The sequence below is a fragment of the Mrakia frigida genome, assembly GCF_051309035.1.
Source record: "Mrakia frigida strain ATCC 22029 unplaced genomic scaffold BDY24scaffold_7, whole genome shotgun sequence".
Classification (NCBI taxonomy): domain Eukaryota; kingdom Fungi; phylum Basidiomycota; class Tremellomycetes; order Cystofilobasidiales; family Mrakiaceae; genus Mrakia; species Mrakia frigida.
The window spans coordinates 568634-582201 of record NW_027481274.1 but is presented as its reverse complement, the minus strand read 5'-3'; the positions used below and the strand labels follow the sequence as shown (position 1 = coordinate 582201).

At 53.7% G+C, this 13568-nt stretch overlaps 7 protein-coding genes across 7 annotated transcripts; 3 read left to right on the top strand and 4 right to left on the bottom strand.

Moving 5' to 3' along the window:
* The first annotated feature begins 43 nt into the window (after nt 1-43).
* BDY24DRAFT_268509 (tetratricopeptide repeat protein) lies at nt 44-1665 on the top strand. The gene is made up of 6 exons (XM_076636898.1): nt 44-231; nt 305-369; nt 479-622; nt 733-872; nt 966-1185; nt 1315-1665. Exons 1-6 carry the CDS (start codon nt 93-95, stop codon nt 1501-1503), a joined length of 897 nt encoding a protein of 298 aa, XP_076498896.1. The 5' UTR covers nt 44-92; the 3' UTR covers nt 1504-1665.
* BDY24DRAFT_268480 (uncharacterized protein) lies at nt 1665-4273 on the bottom strand. The gene is made up of 10 exons (XM_076636897.1): nt 3917-4273; nt 3821-3848; nt 3624-3684; nt 3527-3537; nt 2944-3428; nt 2687-2870; nt 2548-2613; nt 2376-2464; nt 2225-2284; nt 1665-2130 (listed from the first exon to the last, which is right to left on the bottom strand). Exons 1-10 carry the CDS (start codon nt 4192-4194, stop codon nt 1827-1829), a joined length of 1566 nt encoding a protein of 521 aa, XP_076498895.1. The 5' UTR covers nt 4195-4273; the 3' UTR covers nt 1665-1826.
* A 110-nt stretch (nt 4274-4383) lies between these two features.
* On the top strand, nt 4384-5378 carry BDY24DRAFT_382024 (uncharacterized protein). The gene has a single exon (XM_076639445.1). The coding sequence runs from the start codon at nt 4767-4769 to the stop codon at nt 5328-5330; it is 564 nt and encodes a 187-aa protein (XP_076498894.1). The 5' UTR covers nt 4384-4766; the 3' UTR covers nt 5331-5378.
* Nucleotides 5379-5675: 297 nt separating this feature from the next.
* Nucleotides 5676-6305, bottom strand: BDY24DRAFT_268389 (uncharacterized protein). Its single transcript, XM_076636895.1, has 2 exons — nt 6021-6305; nt 5676-5933 (listed from the first exon to the last, which is right to left on the bottom strand). Exons 1-2 carry the CDS (start codon nt 6214-6216, stop codon nt 5800-5802), a joined length of 330 nt encoding a protein of 109 aa, XP_076498893.1. The 5' UTR covers nt 6217-6305; the 3' UTR covers nt 5676-5799.
* ANY1 (Any1p) lies at nt 6235-7510 on the bottom strand. The gene is made up of 7 exons (XM_076639444.1): nt 7384-7510; nt 7191-7300; nt 7075-7094; nt 6983-7002; nt 6763-6889; nt 6530-6642; nt 6235-6401 (listed from the first exon to the last, which is right to left on the bottom strand). The coding sequence occupies exons 1-7, from the start codon at nt 7421-7423 to the stop codon at nt 6304-6306; spliced, it is 528 nt and encodes a 175-aa protein (XP_076498892.1). The 5' UTR covers nt 7424-7510; the 3' UTR covers nt 6235-6303.
* Nucleotides 7511-11322, top strand: BDY24DRAFT_439594 (uncharacterized protein). The gene is made up of 15 exons (XM_076644452.1): nt 7511-7611; nt 7679-7764; nt 7827-7904; nt 7973-8254; nt 8342-8419; nt 8508-8620; nt 8709-8846; nt 9025-9124; nt 9191-9272; nt 9393-9639; nt 9722-9732; nt 10037-10083; nt 10166-10189; nt 10260-10705; nt 10791-11322. The coding sequence occupies exons 1-15, from the start codon at nt 7574-7576 to the stop codon at nt 11271-11273; spliced, it is 2253 nt and encodes a 750-aa protein (XP_076498891.1). The 5' UTR covers nt 7511-7573; the 3' UTR covers nt 11274-11322.
* A 995-nt stretch (nt 11323-12317) lies between these two features.
* BDY24DRAFT_406285 (Shwachman-Bodian-diamond syndrome protein) lies at nt 12318-13513 on the bottom strand (the record flags this gene model as incomplete). The annotated part of the gene is made up of 5 exons (XM_076642698.1): nt 12318-12428; nt 12511-12684; nt 12819-13019; nt 13201-13374; nt 13472-13513. The coding sequence occupies 5 exons, from the start codon at nt 13511-13513 to the stop codon at nt 12318-12320; spliced, it is 702 nt and encodes a 233-aa protein (XP_076498890.1).
* Nucleotides 13514-13568: the final 55 nt, after the last annotated feature.

Genomic DNA, 13568 nt, shown 5'->3' with positions numbered 1-13568 from the left:
TCTTGGATTTGGAGGAAAGGGAGAGAGGAAGGAGGCCAGCAGTGACGCCCTCAACTCTCTTCTTCCCTTCTTTACAACAACAACAACAAGCAATGTTCCCACCTTCCTCATCCCCGCTCGAGTATCTATCCAACGCTCGGGTTCAACAAACTCGAAACTCTCTCGCTACATTCGAGACCGCTCAGGGAGTCCTCAAGGGCAAAGGGAAGGCTTCCTTCAAAGGAGATGACCGTACCTTTCGATCTCTCTCTTCTCGTATAGATTGCTTCGAAGCTGACTTTGTATACTCGCTCCTCTCTTGTAGAATGGAACGTCGTTGAGCAACTCGCTGTAGCTTCGTTGGATCTCGGACGACTCTACCAAGCTCACGTCCGTTCCTCCTCCTCCCTCCTTCCTTCCCTCCCCCTCCGAAGCATCTCTGGCCCTCCCAGTCCTCCGTTTTCAAGCTGACCTTTCTTTTCGCGCTCTGATTATACAGGAATGCATCGAACAACTCATCAAACGTTTCCCTGGCTCTCCTCGGACGTTCGTGCTCGAAGGCATGCTCCTCGAAGCGAGAGGCCTCGAAGCAGAGGCCAAAGCGTTCTACCAGAAGATGCTCGTCTTGGATGAGACCAGTATCGTGAGCCCTTCCTTCTTTCCTCTATTCCTTCTCGGGGCAGACTTGTTCGTATAGAAATCGAGCGAAACCAACGGGAGCTGATCTTGCTTCCTTCGATCTCGTCTCGCCAGCTCGCCCACCGCCGCCTCCTCTCGCTCCCTTCCCTCACGACAGAACAACGGATCCCTCTCCTGCTCAAATACCTAGACACCTTCTACACCGACATCGACGCTTGGGTTCTTCTCTCAGAACTCTACGCTTCCATCGAACTGTTCGTCGTCCGCATTCCTCCATCTCCTTCCGCTCTCTCTCGCTCGAGCTCACCTCTTGCCCTCCCACCTTTCCACCTTCGATCGTTGCACAGCTACACCCCCGCCCTGTCCTCTCTCTCACACACGCTCATCCTCGCCCCTCAGAACCCGCTCCACTACCTCCGTCACGCAGAAACCGCCTACACGCTCGGAGACCTGCCGTTAGCGTTCAAGAGCTACCTGCTCTGTTTGAGCTTGACCGAGAGGGTCAAGGAAGGGAGTGATCAGCAAGGGAAAGGATTGGCGGTGAGAGCTTGGTGGGGGGTTAAACTTGTGAGTCAAATGGACAGTGAGAGGAGCAAGGAGGGGAGGGGAGGGAGACGCGTTCGGTTTCGGTTCGTTTAGCTGACTCGTTTCGCTTTCCTTCGTCCCTCGTTACTCTCTTCTGCGATGAATCGACAGACCACTCGATCCCTCCTCTCCTCCCCTGATGCACCCACCTCAGCTTCAGGCGTCCCTCGCCCACCGCAGAAGGAGATCGAGGAGTTCTCGGTGTTGGCGACCAAGTGGTTGGTCAAGATTTACTCGGGGAAGAAGGGAGTGGATCAGGATAGCAAGAGGGCGTTGGTGGATGGATTTTTGAAGCAGTAGGGTTTGGGTTTGGGGTTGGGTTCGGGTTGGAGGTGAGATGGAGACGGACGGGGTTGAAGGTTCGTTTTGCTGCTTACCTTGGTTGGTCTGGTGATTTTGAGAGAGACGGGAAGAAGAGAGAGTGAAAGAGAGAGCAGGGTCTGAAGAGAGACTCGAGAGGTTGGAGAGGAAGCAGACGAGGAAACAACGGAATCGAGAGAGAACAAAACGCGTCGGACGAGGCTCTCGACTCTCGCACAACACCCCTTTCTTCACTCAAAGCAGCGAGCCGCTCTGATTTTCCATCCCTACACACATAGAAGTACAAGTCCCAATCACAGCCATCAATTCTTCCTCCTCAAACTCTCGAACCACGCGTCCAAACTCCCCCTCTCCTCCTCCTCGTCACTCTCCTCCCCCGCCGACAACCTCCAATCTCCTCCGTGATGGTAGGATTCGTCCAACCACCATCCAAAGTCGTCCCCAGGAGGATCATCCTTCACGCTCGTCGCAGCGTCGTGGTCTCCCTCCAAGGATCGGAAGGTTTGAGATCGAGGGGGTCTGGAGGCTTTGAGTCGAGCGAGGTGCTTGGATTTTGAACTGAGGGAGGAGGAGGGGGTGGAAGTGGACCCTTCCTTGGCGGGGTTTCTGCAGAGAAGGAAGGAGGAAAAAAGAGAGGTTAGGTTTGAGTTGAGGAGAGAGGCGAAAGGGAGGGGACGAGAGGGAGGGAGACGAGACGAACAATCCATTCTTCTTCTTCAAATTGGCTTCACGCTTGGACTGGATAGAAGCGAGCTTGACACTGAGGGCGATGTCGAATAAGGGAGAACAGGCAAAGGGAGAGTGAGCGGATGATGAAGCGAAGGGCGAGGGAGAGAGGAGACGCGAGTTACAGGTGAGCGGCATGCCCTTCTTTTCCTCCGTGACTCCTCCAGGCGAGAGCTTCGAGACCTGCCCGACTGTAGAAGTTGGCGTTTAACACCTGAAGGAAATTGTAGAGGAAAAGCTGGTCAAGAGAGGAGCCTCGAAGAGGATAAGAAGGGAGAGAAGAGACGAAAGACGAACCGGTCCTCGTCTCAGTTTGAGAGTGAGAAGCTCTCTGTCTGAGACCTTGAACACGTCCTTGGCTTCCTGCAAAATTTGAAGAAGAGGTCGAGTTATGTTTGGGAGGAAGGAGGTACCGAGAAAAGGATTGAGAACGAACCGCTTTGGAGACGAGACCCTGGTTGACGATGGAAGAGATGACCTCTCGCCACTCCGATGGCCAGGGATTGAAGAAGTAGGTCGAGGAAGGTTTATAGGCAGAAGAATCCGACTCATCGGGGTGGATTTTGAGATGCATTCGTTCGGGCACCCAGCCAGCAAAGGGATCGGGAGTTGGAGGGAGGCTGGAGACGAAAAGAAAAGGCAACGATCAATCCTCCGTCGCTTCGAAGGGAAATAAGCGAGCTCTGGACTCACCCGAGCGACTCGAGGATCTCTCGTTGAACCATCTGCCTTCTGTAATCAAGGTAAGAGGCCTCCAGCTTCACCAGCAGACGGACTGCCTTCCCTCGCTCTCTCTCGCTCACGCCATCGAGATCGCGTCGACAGATCCTCTTCACCACAAGCCTCAGCCTCCCCTCGTCCTTCCTTCCCTCCTCAATCCAGCGAAGCAAGCTCCACTCCGACTCGCAGATTAGAGGGATGTCCTTCCTCGCCTGCAGGTACTCCCGCTTGTTGGCCTTGAACTCCTCTCGACTGACTCCCCATCCGAACCAACCGCCAGCGCCGACGAGAGAGCGTCCAGAAGAGAAGATCCGTCGTCCGTCCGCGAGAGAGCGTGTCAGAGGTCCGCGAACCGGAGCGTGGGAGGAGGAAGGTCGACATGGGTAGCCGTCGCTCTCATCAAGATGAAGATTGGTCGAGTGGCTCCGGAGATGAGGAAATCGGACTTGAAAGAGGACCTGCGACGAGAGCGAGAGAAGGGAGGCGGAACAGATCAGCCTCCTGTAGAGCTAGAAACGAAGTATTGATCTCTGGTAAAGATGGGTCGTGTACCAACCTGAAAGACGACTGAGATCGATCAAAGAGGAGAAAGAAAGACGCGTCAGGACGATGGAGATGGGAGAGAGAAAGGACAGAGAAGCACGCCGCCTCACCATCTCGGTAGCAAGTCCTGAAGTATCGACACACCGCAGCGAGCGCAAGATGATCTCGAAGCTGTAACAAGACAAACGAGAAACGGAAGAGGCAAGAGTGAGCTCGATGAGATCGCGTTTGGTCGAGCTCGACATCTCCTTCCCTCCCTTCTCCTCCTCTGCCGCATTCACCTCCATTCGACTTGAGCCAAACTCACGTCAAGATCCGAGTCGACGGATATGATTCTGAGAAACCAGAGAGAGAAAATCTGTCAGTTCGCTGCTTGGAAACCAGGCTGAAGAAGCGAGCTCACCGATCCAAAATCTCACTGGGTAGCCTTCCGAGCCCCTGCTCCCCTGCCTTCCACTCTTTCATGTCCTTCCATACAGCAACCTTCTTGGTCCGAAGCCTCTTGGCCTTCTTCTTCGGAGGTTGCTCTTTCTGATCATCCTCGGACGATGAGTCTTGAGCTTTGACGAAGTTGGAAGGAGGAGGAGAGCTGACGGAGGGTGATGGCGTCTTGCCTCCTGGGGATGCGAGCGACGGCGACGGACCGAGAGTTGTTGATGCTGAGGAGGAAGATTCTGACATGACTGATGGGAAAGAGAGAGGTACGAAGGCTGCTGAGTGTGGAGAGGGAAAGAAAGAAAGAGGAAGAGACAGCTCGTCGTGACTTTCGATTTGGTGAGCTCGAAGCTTCCTCCCTTTCCTCTCCTTCCTCCCATCCACAACAACCTCGAAACCTCGAAAGTTACACCATGTCTACTTCCTCGTCCTCTCCTCTTCCCTTCCTCCCCACCGAAGTCAAGAAGGAGATCCTCAAGTTCTGCGATCAACCTACTCTCGCAAAAACCTCTGGACTCTCCCTCGCCTTCCTCCAACTCTCCTCTCCTCTTCTCTACCGACACATCGTCTTCGAAGGACCGGCAGGTTTGACCAAGTTCCTCACAGTCGTCGTTAGTAGTCGTATCGAGCTTTTTGTCCTTGAGATCTCTGGGAAGCGTGGAGAAGGAAGAAATAGAGCTACATGAGTGCATCAGAGCGAGCTGACGGCCTTCTCTCCTTCCTCGCTCCCATCTCTTCTTTCTCAGGCCAAGGGGAGACACCCAGAACTCGAACCGTGGCTCGATCTATCCATCGTCCACTCTGTCACGTACATCGACATGGAGGATGTCCCCTTCAACCCTCGTCAACTGGGCGAGCCTTTGATCGACCCTCAACGACTCCACCTCGCTTCCTCCCCTACTCCTGGCGTTCTTCCTCTCCATTCCCTCAAGGTTGTCCTTCTCGAAGGTGATTCCAAAACGCGTCTTCACCTTTTCTTCGACCCCGTCAAGTTCCAGATCGAAGGAGGTCCTAGAGGAACCTCGTTTCTCCCCTTCGACCTCACCCTTTGGACGCGTCTTCGAGAGCTGGTCTTCGTCGAAGCCCTCTTCGAGGCCCCTTTAAGCAAACCTGATCGCGGAGTCTTCAGCTCTTTGCGTGAAGGGAGTCTTCGCATCTCGTATCACTTCTCAGACTTGGACCAGGAAGACATTTCTCACTGGATCCAGGAGGATTTGGACGTTCGCAGGGATGGTCCTGTAGCGGAGGGATCATCTCACGTAGAGGAAGTGCTCGTTCATGTCCCCACGGAAGAGGACAAAAGGGAGCTTCTCGAATCGCTCGCGAATTCACTCCTCTTCCCTCGCATCACCGTGCTCGTCAAGGCGTCGACTGAATCGTGAGTTACGTCTCCTCCTCTTGCTTCCTTTCTCGTCTTCTTCAACGCTGACCTTCGTTTCGCTTCTCTCCGCAGCTCATCTAACAATATACCTTCGATCTGATCGTGAGCTCACTCTCCTCCTATCTCCGTCGTCGCTTCCTTCGTCTTCTCTTCGTCGACGCGTCTCGATCCTCCTGACGCTCTCTTTTTTCTTCCTTGTACTCTTTCAGCGACGTCTCGCCGTCTTGGCTCAGATTGGGTCTCAGGTAGTGGAGTTTCGTCTGTGGGTGATGGAGAGGCAGAGGGAAGGAAGACGAGAATTGATGAGGTTTCGACGCGACGAGCACTTTCATCTTCTTATTTTTCTCTGTCCCGAAAGCATCAGTTCAGCCAGAGCCGCGTTACACTGAATTTTTGTTGAATTGTCCAAGAAGATAATACTCAAACCAAAACTGGTCACCTTCCTGCCCTCGTTCTCTGTTTCTCTGAAATCACCGTTCCTCCCTTCCCTCCGCGTCGTCCACCCTCCGATCCGTCAACCCTCTTGCCTCCTCCTCGTCCCCATCTTCACCTTCCTCGCCCTCGGGAGGAGGACAGCCGTAGTACAGACGTTGGGCTACGATGACTGCGAGAAGAAAGGAGAGAAGCGTGAGCCGGACGCAACGAACGGAACGACAGGGTTGGATTGAGTTGAGGAAAGAAAGGGACGAACTGGAGTCTATGGTGACGGTAACGAGACCACAGATGATGAACTGTTTCGGTGATTTCTTGAAGAAGAAGTAGCCGGTTCTGCGGAAGAAAAGAAGGGAGAACGAAGCGACGTCAGGGGGAGAGGAGGTGGTGGGACGGGAAGGGAGAACTAACTTGAACAGATCTCCTCCTAGCCATCCTGTCGAAGGGAGAGCCATGCGAAGGAGAGAAGAGTTGGCGTCAGCAAACGAAAGAGGCAGACGTGCAGGGAGGGCGACGCGTCGCGATGGGAGGCGATTGCGAAACTAACCAGCCAGAGTCGAGGACCTCAACCCGTAGCACGACTTCCTATGGTAGTTTGAAATAGCTTGAGGAGTGGGCAGTTGGGATTCGAGTCCTAAGGCTGTAGCAATAAGGAACAAAGGAGGTCGCGGGTGAGTAAAAGGGTAGAAGAGACGCGTCTCGTCGTTTCGTCTCGCACAGTTGCGAGAAAGAAGATTGAAGGTTTCGAATCAGGGTGAAAATATGCACCGATGAATCCAAGCGTATCGATGTACCAGCTGTAGCCTCCGAGGATGATATAGCTGGTGCAGAGGACGACGATGAAAGCGGCGAGGAACTCGATGTACTGTCCGTAGACGGGCCTGTAGGAAACCAGCAAATGCAAGTGATAGGAAGGATCGGATCAGTCTCACGTCTATGAAGAGGAAGAAACACGTAAGGTGATGTGCGAAGCGAGGAGGAAGAAGAATCGTCCAACTCACCACATCCAAAAGTTGAGCGGCCGACGACTCTGCTTGGCCGACGACGAGGCAGGTTTCCGATATTTTAGAAGGATGAAGAGAAGGACCAGCATTGCCAGAATGAGGAGGATGGACTGCATGAGAAGAGCTATTGCGAAGGAAGGGAAGGGAGAGGAGAGAGAGTGAGCAAGAGGCCGGGAACGGGGGCTGAGCTCGATGAAGGAGAAGAGCGAGAACGAACCAAGCTCAAAGCGACTCCCTCTGTATGTACGACAATCAGCGAGTCAGCTCGAGTCTCGTGATGAGAGAGAGAGATAAGGAGCGCGTGCTTACAACCAGAAGACGCAACGCATCTAAGAAGAAGAAGGGCAAGAGATGGGGCGAAGGGAGGAGGTGAGCTCGAGAAGGAAGCGAGGGGCGAGAGGTTGAGCTCGTCGAGCAGGACGTACGATGTTACTAAAGATCAAAACGGCACACACGTCCATTGAGAATCCCGTAGAGTCCTTCTTCTGAATGATGCTCCACGCTTGGTCCACGTAGATGAGCGGAGGACCGCAAGCTGAGGTGAAGAAGGAAGGAGAGGAATCGATCGTGTGAGCATCGTCGTCTCGGAGGTTTACCTGCAGCTCAGACCGGACTCACCCATTCCTATGCCTGTTACGATTCCTAGCACGTTTCCCATCCCGGTGATCTATTCGTCAAAGGAGAGGGAGAAGAAGGTTTGGGGGTAGGAGGAAGGGGAAGGAAGGGGATGACCGTTTGCGAGCGAAACGAAAGCTCAACCTCTTCGAGACCTCCTTCCTTCCTTTTTGACCTCTCGATCATGACCTAGATGAACGACACCCGTTTCTTATCGGCTCTCAACTTATCGTGAGCATCCCTCCTCATTACTATATTATCTGAAACATCGATGCTGACTCGCTTGTCCGTCTGCCAGATCTAAAGCAAAGGATGCCCTCGCGATCAACGGGTACCAGTCCGTTCAGGATCTGCTCGGAGTGCAACCTCAAGAGCTAGCAGAAGGTGAGCAGCACTCTTGGCTTAACTCGTCGAAGCTCCCACTAATCTTGTTGTTGTTTCAACAGAGCTGGGATTGACGCTGGCAGAAGCTCAAGAGATCCTCACCTCCTTCTCGTCCACTCCTCTCGCTCCTTCCCAAGGTGGTGAGTCCCACTTTCCTCCTCCTTCCTTTCTTCCCCAATCTCACCTCGCTTTTCCGTCTCTTCTCCAGTCCACCACTCCCTCCCTCCTTCAAGTTCCTACTCGATCTCGGCCTCCCAACTTCTCTCTCGTCCTCAAACTCTCCCCATCATCTCCACCCTCTCGAGCTCGGTCGATTCCCTCCTCCTCCCTTCTCATGGCGTCCAACAAGGTATGATCGTAGAGATAGCAGGAGGACCGGGAGTAGGGAAGACGTCTGCTCTGATAGGACTGGCTATGGATGCGAGGAGAGCAGCGGAGGGACGGAAGGTGAAGGGAGAGGAAGGAGGAGGAGGCGAGGTCTTGATTGTTGGTGAGCTCGCGTCTCAATTCCTTCTTTCTCGTCGCTTGAGACTTACTTTGGTGGGCTGATACAGCGACGCGACGCGACTCCGAGTAGATACGGAAGGGTCGATTGATGTAGCTCGGTTGGAACAAGCGGCGAGATCTGTTTGTAGTGGGAGCGATCCAACTTCTGGTGAGCTTGACGTTTCTTCCCTCCCTCCCTCCCTCCCTCCTCCTTCTTCGATTTGCTGAGTCTCCCTCCTTCTTCCGCTCCGATTCAGCAATCACCCCTTCTTCTATCCTCCAAGGGATCCACTTAACTCGGATACACACCCTCCCTCAGTTCATCTCCTTCTTCATGACGCTCGAGAGCTTCTTGAAGACGAATCCCAAGGTTAGTTCGAAGACGAGCTCGCCCTCCTCGTTACGTAGCTTCGAGAGCTCCTCGCTGAACCTTCCCTCTCCTCTCACGTCCTTTATAGATCTCCCTCGTCGTCATCGACACCCTCTCCCATCCTATCCGCTCCCCAGCCGTTCCGCCAGACGGGAAGTCGAAAGGCAGGATCGTCGCGTTGATCAAGTCGACGTTGCAGAAGTGCTCGGCTTTGTTGGAGGTTGCGGTGAGTCTCAAATGCGTATCTTCGTCTTTAATCAACCTCTCGTCGTTCGATGGAAGGTCTGGTTCGATTGAAGCGATGGGGGGACGAGGGAACGACGAGAGAACCCAACACGAGACGCGTCGCATTCTCTTTCTTTCGAACTCCCCAAACTCTGTTTTTTTTTCCCTCCGACACACAGATCGTCACCTCGGTCCAGCTAGCAACCAAGTTCGTCGACTCGGAAGGCAAACCTGGTAACTTTGATCCTGATTCGAGGGCGATCCTGACTCCTCAGCTGGGTGAGTGCTTCTCCCTCTCTCTTTCCTTCGTCCGTCGCTGATTACCTCGACCCTTCCCTCAATCAGGCGAATCCTACATGCCGATCAAAACCAAACGGATCCTTCTCTTCTTCGGTGGAGGGTCGCCAACGAGTCCGCAGATTCGAAGGTTCGTTTCGTCTTCGTTCCCATCCTACTCAGTCCAACTCCCCTTCCTTCCTTCTTCCCTCTTCCTTTGCTTCCTCGCCGCTGACACTGACTGTCCTTCGTCGCTTTCCTCGAACAACAGATACGCAACCACCTTGCCCTCGCCCAACCCAAACCCAAACTCCAACTCGACGTTCTCCTCGTCGCCTTTCCCTTCTCAGCACCAACATCAACGAGGGACCTGGGCGGCTGGAAGTGGGATGGGAGGGACGCAGCTGAATGGGATTAGTTTGAGGGCTGGTGGTGGTGGGGGTGGGTGGGGAGGGGGGAAGAGTCAGGGCGGGGAGGAGAAGGAGGATCGGAAGCTGTGGGCGAAGTTTGAGATTTCGGTGAGTCCTTCACTTCCGTTTGGACGAGGGGTAGGAAAGTAGAGGAAAGCTGACATTCGACGTTGGGTCTTGGCTTGAGCAGGAGGAGGGATTGTTTCGAGATGTTGATCTTGAGGAAGGGGACGAGGAGGAGGGTGGATGAGAATGTCGTGTCTTTTCTTCGTCGGAGAGAAGAAAGCGACGGAGCGCATCGCAAGCTGATCTCTGGGGATCCAGAATGAGACCCACATTTTCTGCTCTCTTCATTTTCAACGAATTCTTCGTCGACAGCCTACAGGAGGAAAGCAGGAACGGAGATGCTGGTTGTGAAAAGAGAAAAGAGGGAAGGAAAGGGGGGAAGCTCATTTCGCTCTCGACGGTCACGATCTCTCTTCTTCCCCTTCCCTCCTTCCTCCAGAACGATGACTACAGGCTCTACAGTCTCGCTCGTTTGGGGTGTACAGAGTGAGTTTTTCTTATCTCTATCGTCGCTTTCATCTTCTTTGTCTCTCGTACTGACCTCCTGCCTTCCTCCCTTCTCTTCCAGTCGAGACCGTTCCTCTCCTCCTCGGTTCGTCCCTTCTCCTACTCCTTCTCCCTCTTGTTACAGCGCTTTCTGAACTTCGTCATCTATCTTATAGGCTCCCAATGCTACGAATCCTACCATCAAGCCGAGATCTTCTTCGCCCTCCTCTCCCTCCGAATCCGAACGAACACCTTTCGACTCGAGCTCAACTCTTCCTCCTCCTCCTCCCTCCTCCCTCGACCATCCCTCGCCTCCCTCCCTCCCGAAGTCACCGACATGATCCTCGACGAGCTCTTCGGGACTCTCTACTCGGATCGAAGGACTGCTTTGATCAAGAGGTTGGGAACATGCTGCTGCTCCTTCGAGAGGAAGAAAGGTGGAGGGACTCAAGACGAGGGAGAGCACGAGTGCGGGATCGAGTGCTCCCACTGGCCTGACTGCTGTTCTCAGATGGAAGATCCTCCTGATACGATCTGGCACAGAGAACACGATTGCACTACAGTCATCAACTCTAGGTTGCTATTCTGGGACAATCGGGGGAACGACAGTCCGTTGATTCAGGTGAGCGACTCGACCTTCCCCCTCTCTCCCTCTTTGATACCCTGGCTGACGCTTTGCTTTTCCCTTCGTCTTTTGATGTTTCTAGCTAGAAAAGTCCCTTCGTCGTTTCCACCTCAACCTCATCACTCTTCCTACCTTCGCCGACATCTGTTATCGAGGGCCAACCCTCCCTCTTTCGGTCGTTGGCCTTCCTGCCGTTTCGCCTCACAGTTCCGACGTATACCTCCCGGTCGCCTGCGAACAGCTCCACCAGTCCCACGTCGAGATCGAGGTCGAGATCGAGGTCGAGGACGAAACAGAAACGACCGCCGTCATCTCCCTCCCCTCCTTTCGAGCTCTTTCTCTCGAACAGAGCAAGAGCTTCAGCCGCTTCCTCAGAGTTACGAGACTCGCCCAAGCCGAAACTAGGAAGATTGAGACTGTTGGGAAGGCTCTAGGACGTGGCGAGGAGGAGAAGATGGAGGCCGGACAGCAGGAGGAAGGGGAGGAGGGCGACGCGTCGAGGGACGGGGGTGGTTCGAGCGTCCAGCCCTCTCTTTTGCTTGTTCATCGACTTTGGTCCTGGTAGCTCGATGGTTTTAATATGGGACTATTCTACTATTTCTTTGATCTACAAGCTATTCTCGGAGAAGATAGGGAATCGAGCGACAGCTTTTCGACGCACTGAGCCCTGGCCGCGTCCTTCAACCGTTCTCTGGTCATGTCCTTGGCCCAGGAGAACGCCGCATCTCTCACCCATCTTTCTGAAGCGCAACAGCCGCTGAATCTCACCCCTCAAGTCTCCGGATCCTGTTCAAATCGCAGAGGAGAAGGCTGCTGTTCGTTCAAGTGAGTTGATCTCGAAACGCATCGTTTGGTTTTGCTTCCGTTCTGTTTGCTCCGAACCGAAGGAAAAATTGCAGGAATTTCCATCGCTGTCGAACCTGGACTGAAGATCTTCGACTCCTGCTCACTTGAACCCGAGAGAGCCAGGAAGACGCGTCGAGGGAAAGCGCTCAAAAGGATCAGCCTTCGCTTCTGCCGGTTCATCGACTTGGTGCAGGCCATTCTAGCCCAGAACATAAATATCTATACATGGTCTCTCAAACTTCCGGGGCATTGGGAATCTAGGAGAAAGGTTCTTCGTCAAGAAAAAAGGCCGCCATCGACCCAAACTACACCGTCGTTCCTGCTTCTACGTTTGCACGTCTTATGGGGATAGCCGCGGTCCAGGCGATACGTAAAAGGCCAACTTTGACTGTCCAATACACTGATAAAGATGAAAGGATAAGAGATCAGTGAGGGCTTCGACTTCTCGAGACGAAGACGCGACGCGACGCGACGCGGCGAGAGGAACAAGAATCTGAACGTACGGTTCCCCCCTGAGCGTTTTAGAACTCCAAATGGACGTTTCCAGGCTCTCTATCCGGTGATTTGAACGCGTGTTCATCGACCGAGAGGCTGCAGGAAAGGATAGAATTGAGGGAGGGAGAGTCAGTCAAAAGCGAGCTCGAGCGCTAGAGAAGAAAACGGGCTCACTGAGGCCATGTATCGATGATTTTCGCTCCTAAGATGGTTATCGGGAGACGGGAAGAAGGTGGAGGTCGTGTCGACGGGGCGAGAAAATAGATGTTTAACTTTCTCGAGTCGCTGCCAAAGCGAGCGTTTCCAGCCGAGCTCGTCCGTCCGTCTTCTGAACCAGGTCGAGGAGGACTCGGAACTGCGAGGGGTCAATTAGAATAGTCTAGTTCAGAAAACCAAAAGGAAGAGGAAGGGCGAAATCAGCAACACGACTCTGGTTGACGGACGACGCGTCAAAAACTCACCACCGTCCACGTCTTCTCCCCCAGATCATCCTCCTCAACAGCCTCAGCTGTCGATGTAATCCTTCCAATCAACTTGGCTCCGTCCTCGGCGGGAAGGGTGATCCTTACGCGCATCCGAGCTCGTTGGATCGGAAGAGTCGAGGACGCTTGAAGGAGACGGATGCAGTCGAGGACCTGCAGCGAGAGTGATGGCGAAAGTTGGTAGAGGAGATAAATGATGAAGCCAGATGAAAGACACAACGGGAATCAGCTCTGAATCACCGCCGAAACGAACGAGAACAAGGTCGCGACGACGCGTTTGAACTCACCTGAACTTTCACCGGTTTCTCGGGCTTGATACTGAATCCCACCTCCACCATAGCCTTCTCGATGAGTCCGGTAGTGTAGGGTCGATTTGATGATGGGTCAACGGTCTTTTCGCTGATTTGAGAGGCGATCTGTTGGCGGAGGGAGGAAAAGTGACGAGCTCGCTCCTGGTCGCCGACTTGGATCTCGCCTTTCTTGAGGATCTACGCAACGAGAGAGAGAGAGAGAGAGAAAGGGAAGGAGTTTCAGCCAGATCAGTTGAAAGGGGAGCTAGACTCTGCGAAAAAAGTCAAAAAGGAGCGTCGAGAAGGATGCTGACAGATCCTCCTCTCTCCAACTCGACCAGCTTCTCTCTTAGACTTCGTTGGACAACCTCTCACTCACCTCTCTGACTATCCAATCTTGATCAGTCGTACCGAAATTGTCCTTGAGCTCCTTCGAGCTCGCGAGCTGAGCCTTCGAGACGCTGGTGTAGACGGAGAGCAATCCGACGACCTCTCCTAGGTCTTGTTCGACTCCAGAGCGCCAGTCTTGGATCTTGTTGTTGTAGCAGGTGACCTGGAGGAGATAGCAAAATCACGAAGAGGATGAGCGCGAGATCGGTCAAGAGAAGCGGGAGGGAGGAGGGAGGGAGGGAAGTCGAGCGCGAGCTCACCTCGAAGCGTTTGGTTCCTTTCTTGAGACGAACGATGGCCATTTTTGGAAAGATATCTGCGAGGGATGTTGGTGGTCGAGAGAGAGGTGGAGAAAGA